The sequence below is a fragment of the Bacillus rossius genome, chromosome 8 (genome assembly GCF_032445375.1).
Source record: "Bacillus rossius redtenbacheri isolate Brsri chromosome 8, Brsri_v3, whole genome shotgun sequence".
NCBI classification, from domain to species: domain Eukaryota; kingdom Metazoa; phylum Arthropoda; class Insecta; order Phasmatodea; family Bacillidae; genus Bacillus; species Bacillus rossius.
The window spans coordinates 210,723-232,346 of NC_086336.1; the positions used below are offsets into that span (position 1 = coordinate 210,723).

The window sequence follows — 21,624 nt, forward strand, 5'->3', positions numbered from 1 at the left end:
GGGAGGGGCGGTAATGGTCCATCCCTACAGCTTCTTTTGTTACATAATGAAGGGGATTGTTGTGTGGGACGCCTCTGAGAGCACCCGCATCTCTTAACGATGTTCTTTTGTCGGCTCGAATGTGAATGATGGCTCCTGTGTGAGTTGTGTGCGAAGTTTGTCTCAGAGGCGGTCCACGAGAAATATTCCGAGAGGGTGTTGGAACACAGAAGCTGGTCATTGCCGTATGTCTCGTGCGGAGATGGGGATACCAGTGGGAGCCATGTTAGTGACAAGCATGGTCTCGGTGGGACAACTTTTAACGAGAGTGTTCCGTGAATTTAATAGTAGTGGGGATAGGTAGAATGGTAATATTACTTAATAAATTATTAATTTCCCTATAATACAACAGTTTTTAAGTATTTGTCTCAGTATATTTACGAGTTTTGTATCTAGTTGTTTAAATATTTGTGTCACTAATTTGTAAGTTGTCTATTGAAAGTAATGACCATTACTGCATTTTAACTATTTTGAATCGTCTCAAGTCAAAAATTTTTGAATGACTCGCATACACACACATTTCAGTTACTCAAACCAAACAAACATGCCAAAAACAGTATCCCTCTCATAAAAAGCAATACCCAGGGAGGAGAAAATGTTATAATTTATAATGTGTTAAGACTCTGCACACCCACACACACACACACACATGAGCATGCATTAACACACCTATGCAATAGTAGTATAGGAATGACGGTCCGGGCGCAGGCGCCAGGCGCTGGTGCCGGTGCCGGTGTCCGCCATCTTGGATTGTGACGTCACGGCGGCCATCTTGGATGGTTGTGACCTTGACCTTTGACCTTGACCTTGAATTTGATCCTCAAAAATCGCCAAAATCCGCCAAAATTGGGCAAAATTTGCCCAAAATTCCTCAAAAATCGCCAAAATTTCCATTTATGTGGAAAAAAGTTCCGCCAAAAAATCTCAAAAAATTCCACAAATTAAAAATTTCTCATTTCGAGGGAAAAATTTCCCGTTTCGAGGGAAAAATTCCCGTTTTTAGTCCTTAAAAATCCCAGCGGCTGAAAATTCCTAAAACTGGCTTAAGCATCCTTAACTCAAGCCTCAGTTAAGCCATTTCTAGGAATAAGGATACCATGACCGCCATCTTTAATTATGACGTCATCGTTACAATTTCCGTTACGGCCGCCATCTTTAAATTTATTATCCGATTTTAATGAAAAAAAATTTAAAATTCATAAAACAAATTAAATAATAAAATTTTTAATAAAATATTTAAAAAACAAACATTTACGACACGGAGCTCGGAGTCCTCGGTTCGAACCCGACGAGTGGAAAAAAAATAAAAATGGCGACCGATCCTTCCCCCGAGGTGGCTGCAGGCAGACTGACTCCCACCACTTTTTATCATCATCTAGTATGACGTCATGGCCGCCATCTTGTCTTCGATGCTGGAAGCCATCATCATTGTATCGTCGGCTAGAGTGCGCCGATGACATGTTAGTTTAATTCGTATCCGCAAGAGTGCAGTAATCATTTATTACTGTGACATCCGCCATCTTGTCATTTGGCCGCCATCTTGAAAATCCGTAATTATTTAGCTAGAAATTCGGGAAAAGTTCCAAAATTCATTAAATAAATCACTCATTAATTTACATATTGATTCGATCGATTCCCGTCCTCGGTTCGATACCCGATCGTTGCAATAATGTTTAATCTTATGTAAAAAAAATAATTTAAATAAACCATGTTCAACATTCTTAAAGAGACTTTAAATCCTCTACTACCACCATCCTATCAGACATCAAGACCACCATATTGGAAATGTGTAATTTTAATGCTAGAGATCCGGGAAAAAGTTCAGAAATCATTAAATAAATTTCCGATCAATATACTGATTAATTAGATCGACTAAGATCCTTGGTACGATCTAGGATGATGCAAAAAAAATTAAATATATCATCAATTTAACATAATAGTAACAGGTTCGAGGAATTAAACACCGCAAGTTCTTTTACAAACATAATATTTATTACATAATTTCTATTCTACTACAGGATCACTTACGAAAGCCAACAATCTTATAATCATTTAGTTCCGCAGCGGTGTGAAATGACTAATTCTTAGCTCCAATCGGTTTATACTAGACAGAGTCCAGCCAGAACCTTTACAGACATAGTCCACCTCTTCTTGACAGAGTTTCTGAATACCGTTTTTAACAGTTTGCTTCACATCGTTAGAACTGTAAATTACTGCAGCAGATGTCTTGAATGCACACTTCTTCACTTCGTCATCGAACGGATATGGCTTTCCATATATACAGTCCAACCACAAGTTATATTTCAAAGGTCCGTTTGTTGCTACATCATCAGTAAGCTGATTGATTATCTTCTGTCTGATATCGTCAAGAAAATTACAAATGTCCTTCGACTCACCGAACGTATTTAGATAATAGTAGTCTTTCAACGTTCCACGAAATGCAGACTGCGCCAAGTAGAAGCCATTATCGTTCACTTGTAATGCTACGAACACAGTCTTAGGTTTAGTTCCATGTTCATACGTCATAACAATCGGCTGCTGGGCATCTGTTTTTTTGGTTGTACGCTTTCGTGTCTCCAATCTAAAGCGAGGAGTCGAAATGTCGGCAGGTAGTTCAGCAGTAGGAGCACAGACTCCACCTTTACATTTTTTCGCATGATGTCGCAAACTGTCAATTCGAGTAAACCATTTAAGGCACTCATCACATCGAAACTTCATGCGAGAAGGATTCTTCGCGCATTTGCTCCGCTCATGTCTTCGTGCATCATGGTAAAATGCGAACGACGTATCACAGTAGCTGCAAGGATACCGTGGTGAATAAGACGATCCTTTCAGACCCGATCCAGATACAGGCGTTGCAACAGTAGTACCATTTCCAGGCATTCTCTTATGCACATCGATGCATCGTTGTTGCGCCGAAACCTTTACTTTCTGCCGCACAGCAGGACCTTTGCATGCCTTCATGTGCGTTTTCATATTATCTTTTCTGGCAAACTGCTTATGACATTTCTCACAAACAAACATTTTACGATATAGGTTCTTGGCACATTCGCTCCTCTCGTGTCGCCGAGCATTGCTGTTGTTTGAGAAAATCTTGTCACAGTAACAGCACCGATGTTCGCTAGTTGTCAAATCAGCATCCATTGAAGTCTCCATCGAGGTCGTATCGTCGATCGTCGTGGTTTCCTGCACATCCAGCTCAGTAGTCATTAAGCTATCTTCTGCTGGTGGTATCACATCTGTTGAAATCTCCTCCAATGTTGACATCGTCGTCGTTGCCAACGGGATCTGCTCCACCATTGTCGTCACTGTCGTCAAGGTTCCCGTAGACGATGATACAACGTCCATCGAGTTCGGCGTTAAAGTCGGTAAATATGCCATCGAGTTCTCAAGAACAGGTAATTACGCGACTTATTCACCAGATGAAATAATCTAGGTGATCCTTACACCGTCGACGACAGTAACAAACTGAGCGACCTGCTGTCTAGGACTCGCTTATATACATGCACCGGATGGAATAATACGCAAGTCAAATCAAGAACCACTTACTATAATACCAGAGTCAAAACAACATTAAAAATAGAAGGACCATCAACGAAAAGGCAGCACATTTGGAAGCACCGACAACGAAAAGGCAGCACCGACAACGAAAAGGCAGCACCGACAACGAAAAGGCAGCACCGACAACGAAAAGGCAGCACATTTGGAAGCACCGACAACGAAAAGGCAGCAGCGACAACGAAAAGGCAGCACATTTGGAAGCACCGACAACGAAAAGGCAGCACCGACAACGAAAAGGCAGCACATTTGGAAGCACCGACAACGAAAAGGCAGCACCGACAACGAAAAGGCAGCACATTTGGAAGCACCGACAAAGAAAAGGCAGCACCGCCAACGAAAAGGAAGCACATTTGGAAGCACCGACAAAGAAAAGGCAGCACCGCCAACGAAAAGGAAGCACATTTGGAAGCACCGACAACGAAAAGGCAGCACCGCCAAAAGAAAAGACAGCACATTTGGAAGCACCGACAACGAAAAGGAAGCACCATCAACGAAAAGGCCGCACCGCCAACGAAAAGGAAGCACATTTGGAAGCACCGGCAAAGAAAAGGCAGCACCGCCCACGAAAAGGAAGCACATTTGGAAGCACCGACAAAGAAAAGGCAGCACCGCCAACGAAAAGGCAGCACATTTGGAAGCACCGACAACGAAAAGGCAGCACCGACAACGAAAAGGCAGCACCGACAACGAAAAGGCAGCACCGACAACGAAAAGGCAGCACATTTGGAAGCACCGACAACGAAAAGGCAGCAGCGACAACGAAAAGGAAGCACATTTGGAAGCACCGACAACGAAAAGGCAGCACCATCGACGAAAAGGAAGCACATTAATTTGTCATTGACTGCAATATTCATTGGTTCCAATATTCATTGGCTCCAATATTCATTGGCTCCAATATTCAATGGCTCCAATATTCATTGACTCCAATATTCATTGGCTCCATCAGTCATTGACACCTACAGTCTTTTGGTTCCAAAAGTCTTTTGGCCCCAAATATATTAGGCTAGAATTCTTCGAGTCTAAGAGACTATGAGACCACATGGCTACGAGTCTAAAATGATCTAGCTGGTTACGAGTTATACATGGCTTGCGAGGCTACAGAGCTACGAAGTTTCTAGTACACAGGTTTACATGACTGCGAGGATACAGGACTACAAGTCTGCAAGAGTACTTGACTACGAAGGTACTCGTCTACATGACTCCAGTTACCGCATCTGTCTTCGACAGAATTTTCTCTTTTGCTCCAACTGCTCCATCAGCATTATGTTATAAGATTACAAGGCCTCTTGCTTACGTAGCTTCAAGTCTACGAGCCTCCAATGCATCATGACTACGAGACTACGAGCCATGAGGTTACGAGTCTATGCGATTGCGAGTCTTCTAGGTTACGTGATCGCGAGGCTATAGGACTACGAAGCTTCCAGAACGCATGGTTACGAGACTGCGAGGCTACAATTCTACGAGGTCCCAAGACATCCTGGCTACGCGACTACGAGCCATGAGGTTACGAGACTACGTGACTACGAATCTTCAAGTTTACGAGACTGCGAGGCTACAGAGCTACGAAGCCTCTAGAAAACGAGTTTACGTGACTGCGTGGATACAGGAATACAAGTTTGCATGAGTTCTTGACTACGAAGCTACTCGTCTACAAGGCTCCAATTGACACATCTGTCTTCGATGGAATTTTCTCTTTTGCTACATCTACGCCATCAGCATTATGTTATAAGATTACAAAGCTACTTGCTTACGTAGCTTCAAGTCTACGAGGCTCCAATACATCATGACTAAGAGACTACGAGCCATGAGGTTACGAGACTATGCGATTGCAAGTCTTCAAGGTTACGTCATCGCGAGGCTATAGGACTACGAAGCTTCCAGAACGCATGGTTACGAGAATGCATGACTAATTGGCCGCATGGCTACGAAACTTTATGTCTCTAACTGACTACAATAGCACTATTCAGTGGTGAGAGTTAATTTATTTCATGCAAAGGTACTTGCTGCAAGCAGTTCCGCTTTTCAACATCAGATGACGTCACGTTTTGCTTGCAGGTAAAATAATATTTATTTTATGCGGGATGCGGGTTGTTCACTATCGATCGCATAAGAAGAATGGCATCGATAGTCTTCAAGGAGAAGGAAGTTCGTCCTTCCTGCTAGTGCTTCTCAGATTTCTCACGGTCCGCCATATTGGATTGCGACGTCACGGCTGCCATCTTAGATGGGTGTGACTTTGACCTTTGACCGAAACCGCAGGAATGATCGCAAGCACTCGGATTAATCATCAAAATATTGATAAGAATAATCAGGAGCACACGGAGAAAACCATCATAATATTGGCAAGAATAATCAGGAGCACACAGAGAAAAACGACACACGTTTTCTTTGATATCATAAAAATAAATTAATAAAAAATTTAAAATAAAAACAAAAAATACATAAACAGATTCTGCTAGCTTGTAAACTTATCATTGTTGAGCAAAGATAGAGTTCTAGTACAAGCCAGAATTTTATGTATTTTTTGTTTTTATTTTAAATTTTTTATTAATTTATTTTTATGATATCAAAGAAAACGTGTGTCGTTTTTCTCTGTGTGCTCCTGATTATTCTTGCCAATATTATGATGGTTTTCTCCGTGTGCTCCTGATTATTCTTATCAATATTTTGATGATTAATCCGAGTGCTTGCGATCATTCCTGCGGTTTCGGTCAAAGGTCAAAGTCACACCCATCTAAGATGGCAGCCGTGACGTCGCAATCCAATATGGCGGACCGTGAGAAATCTGAGAAGCACTAGCAGGAAGGACGAACTTCCTTCTCCTTGAAGACTATCGATGCCATTCTTCTTATGCGATCGATAGTGAACAACCCGCATCCCGCATAAAATAAATATTATTTTACCTGCAAGCAAAACGTGACGTCATCTGATGTTGAAAAGCGGAACTGCTTGCAGCAAGTACCTTTGCATGAAATAAATTAACTCTCACCACTGAATAGTGCTATTGTAGTCAGTTAGAGACATAAAGTTTCGTAGCCATGCGGCCAATTAGTCATGCATTCTCGTAACCATGCGTTCTGGAAGCTTCGTAGTCCTATAGCCTCGCGATGACGTAACCTTGAAGACTTGCAATCGCATAGTCTCGTAACCTCATGGCTCGTAGTCTCTTAGTCATGATGTATTGGAGCCTCGTAGACTTGAAGCTACGTAAGCAAGTAGCTTTGTAATCTTATAACATAATGCTGATGGCGTAGATGTAGCAAAAGAGAAAATTCCATCGAAGACAGATGTGTCAATTGGAGCCTTGTAGACGAGTAGCTTCGTAGTCAAGAACTCATGCAAACTTGTATTCCTGTATCCCTGCAGTCACGTAAACTCGTTTTCTAGAGGCTTCGTAGCTCTGTAGCCTCGCAGTCTCGTAAACTTGAAGATTCGTAGTCACGTAGTCTCGTAACCTCATGGCTCGTAGTCGCGTAGCCAGGATGTCTTGGGACCTCGTAGAATTGTAGCCTCGCAGTCTCGTAACCATGCGTTCTGGAAGCTTCGTAGTCCTATAGCCTCGCGATCACGTAACCTAGAAGACTCGCAATCGCATAGACTCGTAACCTCATGGCTCGTAGTCTCGTAGTCATGATGCATTGGAGGCTCGTAGACTTGAAGCTACGTAAGCAAGAGGCCTTGTAATCTTATAACATAATGCTGATGGAGCAGTTGGAGCAAAAGAGAAAATTCTGTCGAAGACAGATGCGGTAACTGGAGTCATGTAGACGAGTACCTTCGTAGTCAAGTACTCTTGCAGACTTGTAGTCCTGTATCCTCGCAGTCATGTAAACCTGTGTACTAGAAACTTCGTAGCTCTGTAGCCTCGCAAGCCATGTATAACTCGTAACCAGCTAGATCATTTTAGACTCGTAGCCATGTGGTCTCATAGTCTCTTAGACTCGAAGAATTCTAGCCTAATATATTTGGGGCCAAAAGACTTTTGGAACCAAAAGACTGTAGGTGTCAATGACTGATGGAGCCAATGAATATTGGAGTCAATGAATATTGGAGCCATTGAATATTGGAGCCAATGAATATTGGAGCCAATGAATATTGGAACCAATGAATATTGCAGTCAATGACAAATTAATGTGCTTCCTTTTCGTCGATGGTGCTGCCTTTTCGTTGTCGGTGCTTCCAAATGTGCTTCCTTTTCGTTGTCGCTGCTGCCTTTTCGTTGTCGGTGCTTCCAAATGTGCTGCCTTTTCGTTGTCGGTGCTGCCTTTTCGTTGTCGGTGCTGCCTTTTCGTTGTCGGTGCTGCCTTTTCGTTGTCGGTGCTTCCAAATGTGCTGCCTTTTCGTTGGCGGTGCTGCCTTTTCTTTGTCGGTGCTTCCAAATGTGCTTCCTTTTCGTGGGCGGTGCTGCCTTTTCTTTGCCGGTGCTTCCAAATGTGCTTCCTTTTCGTTGGCGGTGCGGCCTTTTCGTTGATGGTGCTTCCTTTTCGTTGTCGGTGCTTCCAAATGTGCTGTCTTTTCTTTTGGCGGTGCTGCCTTTTCGTTGTCGGTGCTTCCAAATGTGCTTCCTTTTCGTTGGCGGTGCTGCCTTTTCTTTGTCGGTGCTTCCAAATGTGCTTCCTTTTCGTTGGCGGTGCTGCCTTTTCTTTGTCGGTGCTTCCAAATGTGCTGCCTTTTCGTTGTCGGTGCTGCCTTTTCGTTGTCGGTGCTTCCAAATGTGCTGCCTTTTCGTTGTCGGTGCTGCCTTTTCGTTGTCGGTGCTTCCAAATGTGCTGCCTTTTCGTTGTCGCTGCTGCCTTTTCGTTGTCGGTGCTTCCAAATGTGCTGCCTTTTCGTTGTCGGTGCTGCCTTTTCGTTGTCGGTGCTGCCTTTTCGTTGTCGGTGCTGCCTTTTCGTTGTCGGTGCTTCCAAATGTGCTGCCTTTTCGTTGATGGTCCTTCTATTTTTAATGTTGTTTTGACTCTGGTATTATAGTAAGTGGTTCTTGATTTGACTTGCGTATTATTCCATCCGGTGCATGTATATAAGCGAGTCCTAGACAGCAGGTCGCTCAGTTTGTTACTGTCGTCGACGGTGTAAGGATCACCTAGATTATTTCATCTGGTGAATAAGTCGCGTAATTACCTGTTCTTGAGAACTCGATGGCATATTTACCGACTTTAACGCCGAACTCGATGGACGTTGTATCATCGTCTACGGGAACCTTGACGACAGTGACGACAATGGTGGAGCAGATCCCGTTGGCAACGACGACGATGTCAACATTGGAGGAGATTTCAACAGATGTGATACCACCAGCAGAAGATAGCTTAATGACTACTGAGCTGGATGTGCAGGAAACCACGACGATCGACGATACGACCTCGATGGAGACTTCAATGGATGCTGATTTGACAACTAGCGAACATCGGTGCTGTTACTGTGACAAGATTTTCTCAAACAACAGCAATGCTCGGCGACACGAGAGGAGCGAATGTGCCAAGAACCTATATCGTAAAATGTTTGTTTGTGAGAAATGTCATAAGCAGTTTGCCAGAAAAGATAATATGAAAACGCACATGAAGGCATGCAAAGGTCCTGCTGTGCGGCAGAAAGTAAAGGTTTCGGCGCAACAACGATGCATCGATGTGCATAAGAGAATGCCTGGAAATGGTACTACTGTTGCAACGCCTGTATCTGGATCGGGTCTGAAAGGATCGTCTTATTCACCACGGTATCCTTGCAGCTACTGTGATACGTCGTTCGCATTTTACCATGATGCACGAAGACATGAGCGGAGCAAATGCGCGAAGAATCCTTCTCGCATGAAGTTTCGATGTGATGAGTGCCTTAAATGGTTTACTCGAATTGACAGTTTGCGACATCATGCGAAAAAATGTAAAGGTGGAGTCTGTGCTCCTACTGCTGAACTACCTGCCGACATTTCGACTCCTCGCTTTAGATTGGAGACACGAAAGCGTACAACCAAAAAAACAGATGCCCAGCAGCCGATTGTTATGACGTATGAACATGGAACTAAACCTAAGACTGTGTTCGTAGCATTACAAGTGAACGATAATGGCTTCTACTTGGCGCAGTCTGCATTTCGTGGAACGTTGAAAGACTACTATTATCTAAATACGTTCGGTGAGTCGAAGGACATTTGTAATTTTCTTGACGATATCAGACAGAAGATAATCAATCAGCTTACTGATGATGTAGCAACAAACGGACCTTTGAAATATAACTTGTGGTTGGACTGTATATATGGAAAGCCATATCCGTTCGATGACGAAGTGAAGAAGTGTGCATTCAAGACATCTGCTGCAGTAATTTACAGTTCTAACGATGTGAAGCAAACTGTTAAAAACGGTATTCAGAAACTCTGTCAAGAAGAGGTGGACTATGTCTGTAAAGGTTCTGGCTGGACTCTGTCTAGTATAAACCGATTGGAGCTAAGAATTAGTCATTTCACACCGCTGCGGAACTAAATGATTATAAGATTGTTGGCTTTCGTAAGTGATCCTGTAGTAGAATAGAAATTATGTAATAAATATTATGTTTGTAAAAGAACTTGCGGTGTTTAATTCCTCGAACCTGTTACTATTATGTTAAATTGATGATATATTTAATTTTTTTTGCATCATCCTAGATCGTACCAAGGATCTTAGTCGATCTAATTAATCAGTATATTGATCGGAAATTTATTTAATGATTTCTGAACTTTTTCCCGGATCTCTAGCATTAAAATTACACATTTCCAATATGGTGGTCTTGATGTCTGATAGGATGGTGGTAGTAGAGGATTTAAAGTCTCTTTAAGAATGTTGAACATGGTTTATTTAAATTATTTTTTTTACATAAGATTAAACATTATTGCAACGATCGGGTATCGAACCGAGGACGGGAATCGATCGAATCAATATGTAAATTAATGAGTGATTTATTTAATGAATTTTGGAACTTTTCCCGAATTTCTAGCTAAATAATTACGGATTTTCAAGATGGCGGCCAAATGACAAGATGGCGGATGTCACAGTAATAAATGATTACTGCACTCTTGCGGATACGAATTAAACTAACATGTCATCGGCGCACTCTAGCCGACGATACAATGATGATGGCTTCCAGCATCGAAGACAAGATGGCGGCCATGACGTCATACTAGATGATGATAAAAAGTGGTGGGAGTCAGTCTGCCTGCAGCCACCTCGGGGGAAGGATCGGTCGCCATTTTTATTTTTTTTCCACTCGTCGGGTTCGAACCGAGGACTCCGAGCTCCGTGTCGTAAATGTTTGTTTTTTAAATATTTTATTAAAAATTTTATTATTTAATTTGTTTTATGAATTTTAAATTTTTTTTCATTAAAATCGGATAATAAATTTAAAGATGGCGGCCGTAACGGAAATTGTAACGATGACGTCATAATTAAAGATGGCGGTCATGGTATCCTTATTCCTAGAAATGGCTTAACTGAGGCTTGAGTTAAGGATGCTTAAGCCAGTTTTAGGAATTTTCAGCCGCTGGGATTTTTAAGGACTAAAAACGGGAATTTTTCCCTCGAAACGGGAAATTTTTCCCTCGAAATGAGAAATTTTTAATTTGTGGAATTTTTTGAGATTTTTTGGCGGAACTTTTTTCCACATAAATGGAAATTTTGGCGATTTTTGAGGAATTTTGGGCAAATTTTGCCCAATTTTGGCGGATTTTGGCGATTTTTGAGGATCAAATTCAAGGTCAAGGTCAAAGGTCAAGGTCACAACCATCCAAGATGGCCGCCGTGACGTCACAATCCAAGATGGCGGACACCGGCACCGGCACCAGCGCCTGGCGCCTGCGCCCGGACCGTCATTCCTATACTACTTGCAATCACTCACACACATATGCAGAAACACACACACATACTGGTGTGTGTGTATCTTTGTGCTGCTGACATCCATGTGACTTTAAGTAGACCTGTATTTCATGGTACAAGCTGCATCATCATGATGTACAATGTGGCCACTCTGCTGACATGTACTTAAGTGTGTCCCTGTAGGTGTGAATACAAGCACCGAACACCTGTGTTGCAGGTCTCAAAGGTCACCGCGGGGGCACCACTACTCTCCGGAAGAAGAACCCAAGTCATGTTGTGGTGTAGTCGTGACACAGACAGTATCCATCAGGTGGTTCATTGTGATGATAGCCTTCGTGGGGATCTGCTGTGCAGTGGTCGGCACAGTGCTGGGCGCCATGAGGACCAGTGGCCGCGAACACCTCACAGTGTCACTGCTCATGATCGGTGAGTCACTGTCGTGTGTCTGCTGCACCTACCTGGGTAGCGTAGTAGCTGCTAACCCATCATTGTGTCCTTTATGAGCGGTGAGTCCCTTGTGGGTATCTGCTGCACCTGCCTGGGTGGCGTGGTGCTAGTTTCTATGAGAACCAGTAGTTGCTAGCCCGTCATTGTGTCCTTCCTTATGAGCGGTGAGTCTCTATTGGGTGTCTGCTGCACCTACCTGGTGGTATGATGACTACCAGCCGAGAAAACCTTTACCCCTCTACTTGTTCAGTTTCGGTTAGACTTTCGGTGGATTTCTTCAGATCTTGGGTGATACAGTTCTGGATGCCAAGATAGAACCTCACTGTGTCCTTCCTAGTGATTACTGAGTCCTTGTGGGTATGCATGACATAGTGCTGGACACCATTAGGAATGACCACGAGTACTTAACCTTGTTTCTGCTCATTATCGGTTAGTCACTTGCAGGCAACGCTTTTCCACTAGGCAGCAATGTCCTTAAGACTTCATTATTAGGTGTATGTAGCTGGTATAGGAACACTGGGTTGTAGGGTTGACAGTCGGGAGCTTCTGGATGACTTTGAACTCTTAAATTCCTTTTTCACCTCCTAAAACACCTTAAATTCTCTCATTTATACCACGAAATTTCTCTATTTCGGGGAAAAATTTCCTTTTTCGGAGATGAAAATATCCCTTTTTTTTTTCATAAAAAAAAAAATTAGGTGAAACCAATTCTTACTCAGAGAGAGGCCTTGTTTACACTGTAAAGTTCTAGTTTAACATGTAAATCCCTAAACATGTTATTTGGGTTATTGTGGAACACCAGATTGAACGTTGGAATTTGGAATTCGCCGCTGCCATCTTAGATGACCGTGACAATTATCTTGGACGACTTTACCTCATCAATCTTCATAGATGTATAAGTCCTCAGAAAAATAAATAATTTCCCAAGTATGCCTGTAAATAGTTATTAATAGTAGGTATGCATTGTGTAGATTGTGCTAGTAATGTACTAGTGATTAAAACTACAGAATAGTGCTACATTCAAGTTCCTGAACGTAGTGCTTGATCTGCCATCACCATCAATCGCAATGCTTTCCCGGCCACCATTTTGAAGTTCCCTCATTCCATTTACCTGTAGTCATGTAGGGCAGCCAGTGTGGTATCAGGAGAATCGGGACGTCGAGAGGTAGGTGATGCACAACGACCATAATGAATCCAAACAACTGGTTGCCAAACCCCTATTATTGCCGGAGCAGATGACACACTCCCTGCCCCAGGCTACTGAAGGCTTGGCAGGCCACAGACAGCACTGCCGTGTCGCCCCAGGCGTGAGATGTCGCAGGCAGGCGCTGGTGCCTGGAGCGCTCAAGTCTCAGATTTATTATTTTAAATAGTTTTATAAAATCCTGATTCCGGTAGCTAGGGATCAAACTGTTGAACCCATTTAAAAACTTAGGCCTTTGACCACATGGTCATCGAGATATATATATAAGACTTAGAACCAAATAAAATAGATATATTTATCTATATATATATATATATCTATATCTATCGCTATTCGAAATAGTAATATATTTTTATTAATAGCAAAACCTGTTAAAGGTTGATCTTTCAGCTTTTATTTAAATACTAGTGTCGCATATAGTACAAGTCATCTGAAAGAGTGTACAACCACCATCTTTGTCTTTAATGCTTGCTACTAGGAGCGCTAGTGCCACATGACACTCACCATCTAGAGTGCGCTGCTGAGTCACACAATATAACCTTGTCACACTGAATCCTAAGCAATCCTCAGCATTTCATCGTTCTTCTCTTTAATTATCGAACTCGGGTCAACACTCGATTTTCTTGATTAGTGACTATAATTAGCAAGTGAGATGGCAGATTGTTGACACAGCGAGCAATAGTCTGCGCCACTGCAGTTACGACTGGAAGACTGCTAAAACCCTCAATTATATTCTCACAAGAGAATTGATCACATTTGTGAGTAATGAAAAACATATGACAATGTTACATTGTCGCCTTATGGTTTTTGCAGGCGTTGGCATTGTGCTGATCACAGTGAGCGGTGTGGCGTGGCGGCTCACGGCACACGATGCCCCTTCCTGCCGCTCCATGTTGGGTCTGGGCAGCAGCTCAGAGGCCGACGCTGAACCGAACAGGAGGTTCGTGCCTCGTCTGCCACCCTCGTATGGACGCCCCCACCACCCCTACGCAGGTGAGTGGCATTGAGCTGATCACGGTGAGCGGCGTGGCATCGGGGCTCATAATCCACGATTGCCTTCCTGCCATACATGATATGCTTGGGGAGCCTCTAAGATGTTTGTGCTTCTATCTTAAAGATATAAAAATAATCACCAATTTTTAACAAAATAGAGAGTAATAACTAAGTCATTCCAAAATCGAGGCAAGTTCAAACAAAATGCAATTGAACTCACTTAGAGTCAAATACAGTTGGATAAATTGAAGCAGTTGAAGACATTGGAGCAGTTGGAGACAAATGTAGTTGGATAAGTTGGAGTCATTGGAGCCAAATTCATTTGGAGCATTTGGAGCATTTGGAACATTTGGAGCATTTGGAGCATTTGGAGCATTTGAAGCCAAGTGAAGTTAGACCAAATGTAGTCAGTTGGAGCAACTGGAGCAGTTAGAGCAGAGTGTGCAGGTTCCGGCCTTGTCTCATGTTCTGCCTGGCCTCGCTGGTCTTAGTGACCCTGCGTTCCCCTGCTCAGGCCTCCCAGAGGCTGCTGTTCATGTCGGGCCGACCTCACAGTCATCCTTCCAAAGTGCTGTTTCTTCTTATACACCCTGCAGCCTCTTCACCTTTCGTATTTCATAATCACCTTTCGAGAGACTGTAAGCTGGTTGCCTGTTCCCATCCGCTTTCTACAGCGATATGGTAAAACTGCACAACATTTTCTCATATGAACTGCTTAGAGTGCGTGTTGCGAGAAAGTGCCCTATCTCTTTCCGATTGTGTTTTATCCGGTGTTCCGCCAAAAATACTGGGCTTGTTTATTTATTTAAGGTACATGTAAATATAGCTTTGGTAACAATGCATGCGTGACCTAAAAATGTAGCATCTACTTCCGATCAGAAAGGTTTAGTTTCTAATTTTCTAAGCAAATATAGAAAAGTAATCATGAAAAAACTAACCAGTACAATTTTGCCAAACTTATCCAAATGTTGCAATAATATTGGATTTTGTAAAACGATATTTTGTTTCTAGTTATTAATGCCGATACAGATTAAACGGGTCTACCACATTTAAAATATATCTTCTCAAAACAGCAATTTCATTTTCCAAACCTTCGAAGAATTCTAAATCTCCGTGAATGTGATGCCTGAATTCCTCCAGGTCTCGAGCCACGTTGCGTAATTCGCGGTGCCTGCGCTATCCTTAAAAGCCAAACGACTTTTAACCAGCACCAGATTGTTTCAAAACGAATTTAACAGCATTTGCAAAATACAATCCTGCATTAACATTTTTTAAATCAAATTTACAAGCATATACAAAGTGAAAGGAAAAAAGGTATCAAAAAAGTCAACTGTCTCGTAGACAGTCCTCCGAAAAAGCATACTAATAAGCTGCACACTAGATTCATGTTCCTCCTCCAGCAGTGGACCTTATATTAAAGTGTTCACTGCCAGGCAGTTACAATTAGCAAGTCCTTAGAGGAGATGGTGCCGTCGAAGTACGACTGAGAGCTCGGCCACACAAGAGTCGCAGCCCGGAAGGCACGTGACTTTCCTTCTTCAGGGGGCTTGTGCTTGTTGCAGCGATGATGTACCCGGAGTTCCAGTACAGGCCGCCGCCGCCATCCTACCAGGCGTCCATGCAGGAGTACCGCCTGAGACTTCTGCTCCTGGACCGCCACCCGGGGGGTCACACGGTGTCACCGCCGCCCACCTACCGTTCCCATGTGGGCGGCATGCTGAGGTGAGCCTTATCCCGAGTGCCAGTGCAGATATACCTGGCTGGCTTACATCTAGCTGCTAGTGGACCACCACCCGGGGGGTCACACTGTGTCACCGCCGCCCACCTACCGTTCCCATGTGGGCGGCATGCTGAGGTGAGCCTTATCCCGAGTGCCAGTGCAGATATACCTGGCTGGCTTACATCTAGCTGCTAGTGGACCACCACCCGGGGGGTCACACGGTGTCACCGCCGCCCACCTACCGTTCCCATGTGGGCGGCATGCTGAGGTGAGCCTTATCCCGAGTGCCAGTGCAGATATACCTGGCTGGCTTACATCTAGCTGCTAGTGGACCACCACCCGGGGGGTCACACTGTGTCACCGCCGCCCACCTACCGTTCCCATGTGGGCGGCATGCTGAGGTGAGCCTTATCCCGAGTGCCAGTGCAGATATACCTGGCTGGCTTACATCTAGCTGCTAGTGGACCACCACCCGGGGGGTCACACTGTGTCACCGCCGCCCACCTACCGTTCCCATGTGGGCGGCATGCTGAGGTGAGCCTTATCCCGAGTGCCAGTGCAGATATACCTGGCTGGCTTACATCTAGCTGCTAGTGGACCACCACCCGGGGGGTCACACTGTGTCACCGCCGCCCACCTACCATTCCCATGTGGGCGGCATGCTGAGGTGAGCCTTATCCCGAGTGCCAGTGCAGATATACCTGGCTGGCTTACATCTAGCTGCTAGTGGACCACCACCCGGGGGGTCACACTGTGTCACCGCCGCCCACCTACCGTTCCCATGTGGGCGGCATGCTGAGGTGAGCCTTATCCCGAGTGCCAGTGCAGATATACCTGGCTGGCTTACATCTAGCTGCTAGTGGACCACCACCCGGGGGGTCACACTGTGTCACCGCCGCCCACCTACCGTTCCCATGTGGGCGGCATGCTGAGGTGAGCCTTATCCCGAGTGCCAGTGCAGATATACCTGGCTTCTAGTTTGAATTTTTAAAGGAAAATATGGGAAATTTTTTCCCTAAAAAGGGGAATTTTCCCCTCGAAATAGGGACATTTTAAAAGAATTTTGCGTTATTTTGAGTCATTTTTGAAGAATTTTGTTGAAATTTTACACCAAAAATGGCCGTCGTGACGTCAGAGCGGTCGGTCATTGACCCCATCCACAATATACATCCTGGAATCTGTACCCGGACCAGCTATCCTATACTACTTAATTTTTTTCTGATTTTCTTTGCAGTGCTTGTTTTTACTGGCATGTCAAATATATATGCGTCAAGTACGAGATTCGTAGCAATAAAATTCTTAACATAGAGCCAATAATTTAAAAACAACTTAAATTTTATTATCTAAAATTACCTGCTAGTAGCAATAATGCAGTTTCTGAAGAGTTTCATAAATTCCTGTGTGACCAACTTTCAAAACTGTTATGACTCGATTAAATCCTCATCTAGTGAGGATTACTACTGCCCCACACAGGAGTGGGAGCAACGTACGAGCGCTAGAAACACAAAGGCCTTATTGTAGCCATGGCGTTATTGCATACAGTTACCCTTATGGTTGCCCAATAATGAAGTATAATTATTGAAACAGAACAAGTTTTATTTTAGCTTTGATTTATATCGATTTGTCATCTTGCAGATAAAAGAGAAATATTTCCTCGCCGGGGGGATTACATATTTCTGGTATTGTACATTTCGAGCGCGCTTTCTCCAGTCTTTAGTTGAAGAAACGAATGGCCTTAGATTGTGTATGTATGAGAATATTAGATACGTTACTCTCTGGTTTAACTTTTGTCGCTATTTCGCTGGCGTGACGATTTCTATGATATTTTTCAACTTTTTTTTCCCATCACGTTTGCTTTCAACACTTCTGTTTCCCTTATTCCGAGAGGTATGTATATTTCATGTCAACATATAACAGCTTCACTATATATATTGCAGCCTTGCCTAGAGGTGTATGTTACTTCTCCAGTGGGGAGTTGCAGGTGAAAGAGTTGGTAGCCTCTCTGTCGAGAGGTCTTAGGTTCGAGACTTTCCTACGATATTCGTGGATTCTATGATAATGCCTCCTAGTATTATCTATATTTGTACTCTTCTGTGTGTGTGTATTCTGTAGGCATTACCAATGTTTGCATTGCATTGTAGACTTTTTTATTTGGATATTTAAAGTTACTTTTTTGGTAACTGAGAAAATGAACTCTCGTTTTTTTTTCTTTCGTTTCTCGAGTCATATCGAGTGGTGCAGTGCATGCGCATGCTAACGTGTGAGTGTGGTGGTTCTATATAATTTAGAGCTGGTGTATGGGGAATTCATTTTTTTTTTTCCTTCGTTTTCTCGAGGAACATTTATTCGTACTGTATAAATGCTTGCTTGTGCTAGATAGATTTTTCTCGGCGAGTTTTTTCATATAGGATGGATTGCGAATGCCTGTATATTGGTTTTCTGTGGTGGGGAACTAAGCAGCGGGAAGCCAGTCCGTAGCGCGCAGTCATCTGTGGTGGACCAGCGCCAGGCAGAACTGGTTTGGCCTGGCCTGCCGGGCGCGGGCAACTGGATACACCATTTCATCGCGACTTGAAAGTGGTCGCGGAGAGACGCTACAACGGGAGACTCTCCCCCCCCCCCCTCCCTGCCTCCAGCGGGCAGCTAACCTGGATTAGACTGGAGGAGAAACTCCGCCAGTGGGTACTTTATGGCGCCTGTCAGTCTGTGGCATCTGTGGGGTCCCTGGAACCCAGAGAGCTCGTGAACACACAGAAGTGCATCCACCTCCCAGCCCTCCAGGCTAGTAGGCCGAGCTGTGACACGACACCACGGCGATAGCGAATATCCTGAATTGAAAAACTTGGTTGGGTTTAGTAAGATCTTTTTTTTTTAATGACATTTGGTCGCACCAATGCTTCGTTATGTATATTATATTCACTGTGTGGAGAAGATGAAGTGATTTCTTGGTTTAATTTTTTTATATTATTAAAAAAAATATCTAACCTTCGTTGAATTTTAGTTTTGAGTGTACTTAAATATGAATATAATTTAATATTTTGTTTTTGGTTGGAACGTCATTCGAAACAAATAAATGGCATTGTAAATGTAGTTTGTTGGAAGTGAATAATCATACTTAAATATTGTTTGTACTTATTGTATACTGAAAATACTTCATACACCTGTCTTTGAATAATTCTTAAATGTGGAAAATTTACGTTAAACAATTTTATGGACTTAAGCCATGGGTGGGTTTCACTGTATGTCACAGAAAACCCTCACTAAGGGACAACAAATATTAATACGTAAACAGATGGAGAAAGAGTCACAAGTTAAATGCCTAGTCCACACTCACAATTCCGTAGAAGGAATTTAGTGAGAAAAATATGACAGCGAAAACTAACACAGTGGGCGGGCACTCGGCTGTTTTCGTCGAAACAGTTACAACAAGAACATTAAATACTGATGCACAAAACCATTGGTCAACACCGCGACAAATAGATCTCCCCAGTAGATATGAACACAGTAGGCATGTCCTGTCACCCTTCTGTATGTTGCTTTTGTGCTCTTTAATGAGTGCTGAAGGGATCTGTCATTTTATTCCATGTACATGCATTCATATTAACTGTGTATCTGATAAACACAGTTCTCACATTGACATTTGGATGTGGCTGATTTTACTCTTGTGGTCATTCTTTAGATTTTGAAATTGCAGTTGAAAACTGTTCTTCAGAAGTGTTTTGTTTCCCAGTCATCTTATTGCTTCAGAGAGAAGCCACGGCCATAGGGAAGAACTATATACCTCTTGGTTTTTTCGGCCGTTTTTGTTCAGTGATGTGGGAATTGTTGGTTTTCATGTGCTGTTTTAAGATGCTTGGTTGGTGACCATTTTCTTGGACCTCGTGTTTTTAGGGATTTTGTTTATTGGCAACTGATTTTTTGTCGGAATATATTGTTTCGCTTCGGTTATTTTGAGCCTGATTTATGCCATTTTTGGTGATTGTCTGGATTGTTGGAATTGAAGTACAGGTTTTGACCTGTATTTGTCGGTTTCTTGTATACTTTAGTGAATATTTTGCAGTTTCCTTAGTCGCTGGTTATCTCGTCCTCCGGCATTGCTTTTTGCGAAATGGGCAAAGTCCGACTGACGACGAGAAATATCTAAGTCCGTCTTACCCTTCGCAGAGGTTAAGTCCCATACCGGACTTCTGTGTTTGTTGGGGCAGAGTGGCGGTCGAGGCAGGGCGGCGGCAGGTCTTCGGGGGTTTATATACCCCTCGGGTCGCCTTCCCGTATGTTCTCCGACCATCCAGAAGCTCGTGGTCTCTCCTACTCCGCTCTGGATGGTCGGAGGGGAGGGAGGTCACGTGGCTACCCCCTCCACTGCGCGGCTGTGGGCGGGGCGAGGTGGGGCGCCTGCTACACAGGGGTGCAGCGCGGGTGCTGGTTGCAGGGCGCCGCTGGGGCTGCGGCGAGGGGAGGGAGGTCACGTGGCTACCCCCTCCACTGCGCGGCTGTGGGCGGGGCGAGGTGGGGCGCCTGCTACACAGGGGTGCAGCGTGGGTGGTGGTTGCAGGGCGCCGCTGGGGCTGCGGCGCGGGGAGGCGCCCGGGGACAGCCGGCCGCCCAGCTACTGCTCCAGGGCCAGCTCGCGGCCCGGGGCGCGCCCGGCCACACAGCACAGCCGCGAGCCGGAGCCGGGCGCCGTGGTGAGCGTGATCAGCGTGACGGGTGCGGACGGCTTCAAGCTGGCGCCGCAGGACGACTCTCTGGCCGTCTCGCTGAGCAAGGGCTCCAAGCCGCGGGGCCACGTGGTGACCATCGTGCAGAGCGACGCCGAGGCGAGCCCGGTGATCGTGACGGTGTCCGGCTCCAGCAGCTGCGCGCCGCAGCCTCTGGACGGCGAGATGGAGATCCTGGCGCACTTGTAGCAGTCACTCTGTTCCTGTCTCCGACTCTTCGATAGCTTTTCTATCTTCGGATTATTTTTTAACTGTAGCCTACTGTAACAAGTATGGAACCACGCTATAGCCAATTTTTGAGAAGAAAAAAAAAGTAAAACAATGTTGATGACGTTTGCACCGTTTTGATAGTGACAAATTAATTGCCGCAGCTTTAGTACAATGTATTTTTTCATTTTTGTGTCTTTTTTTTTATGTAGTTTTTTCTTAATTTTGAATTTATATAGACTCTTATCAGACTTTTATCAAGCGAAGTCATATTATTGGCTTTGCATAATTATGATCTCTGTTTAAGTTCAAGTCTCATATAAATCTTTATCATGTTTTGTCTTATAATCTGATATGTGTTTAAATTTTCTAAGCAAAATATTTTCGCATTAATAAATTATTGAATAGTTACTAAGAAAAACTATTTCTTAAATAGAGCTGAAAATACTCAGGATTGAAATAACGAAATAACAGTTTTGTTGTGTTGTTTTATATAATAAATACACTTCAATGTTTTCTTGTTAAAGATTATAAAAGTTAATAACTATAGCTCTTGTTAAAAATGTTACTAAACCATTCACTCTATTACTTATATATTTTCTATATTTTCTTTAAATAATGGCAATTCAATCTGCTTTAAAACAAGTACAAATTTATAAAAAAGATAGTTTCTAAAAAAATTGAAAGGTCTCTGAACTGTGGTTTTACTATAAACTGTAATGAAAATGGTCTAATTATGCAGCTTTAAAGTATACCTATTTCTTCATAATTTCTTAAAAAGTACCATAACAACTGTATTTGTAGTCCATAATTAGTTTTTTATTTTCACTTTTTGAGTTTTTTTAAATAATGTAACATGTTTCTGTTATTTGAAATATTATATTCTAGAAATTTTAAAGT

General features: G+C 43.5%; 2 protein-coding genes across 3 annotated transcripts in view; both read left to right on the forward strand.

Moving 5' to 3' along the window:
* LOC134535415 (uncharacterized) overlaps nucleotides 1-15,803 on the forward strand; it is a 152,636-nt gene extending 136,833 nt beyond the window's left edge. The window contains exons 4-6 of the mRNA XM_063374490.1: nucleotides 11,650-11,858; nucleotides 13,897-14,076; nucleotides 15,639-15,803. Of these exons, the coding sequence (XP_063230560.1) occupies nucleotides 11,650-11,858; nucleotides 13,897-14,076; nucleotides 15,639-15,802 (553 nt within the window). The 3' untranslated portion in view covers nucleotide 15,803. The remainder of the gene's footprint in view (nucleotides 1-11,649; nucleotides 11,859-13,896; nucleotides 14,077-15,638) is intronic.
* A 50-nt stretch (nucleotides 15,804-15,853) lies between these two features.
* LOC134535416 (uncharacterized) lies at nucleotides 15,854-21,624 on the forward strand. 2 transcript variants are annotated; one of them, XM_063374493.1, is made up of 2 exons: nucleotides 15,854-16,064; nucleotides 20,352-21,624. In XM_063374493.1, exons 1-2 carry the CDS (start codon nucleotides 16,057-16,059, stop codon nucleotides 20,704-20,706), a joined length of 363 nt encoding a protein of 120 aa, XP_063230563.1. In that variant the 5' UTR covers nucleotides 15,854-16,056; the 3' UTR covers nucleotides 20,707-21,624. The 2 variants fall into 2 exon arrangements, with proteins under 2 accessions (XP_063230563.1, XP_063230562.1); XM_063374492.1 differs by lacking the exon at nucleotides 15,854-16,064 and adding an exon at nucleotides 16,484-16,729.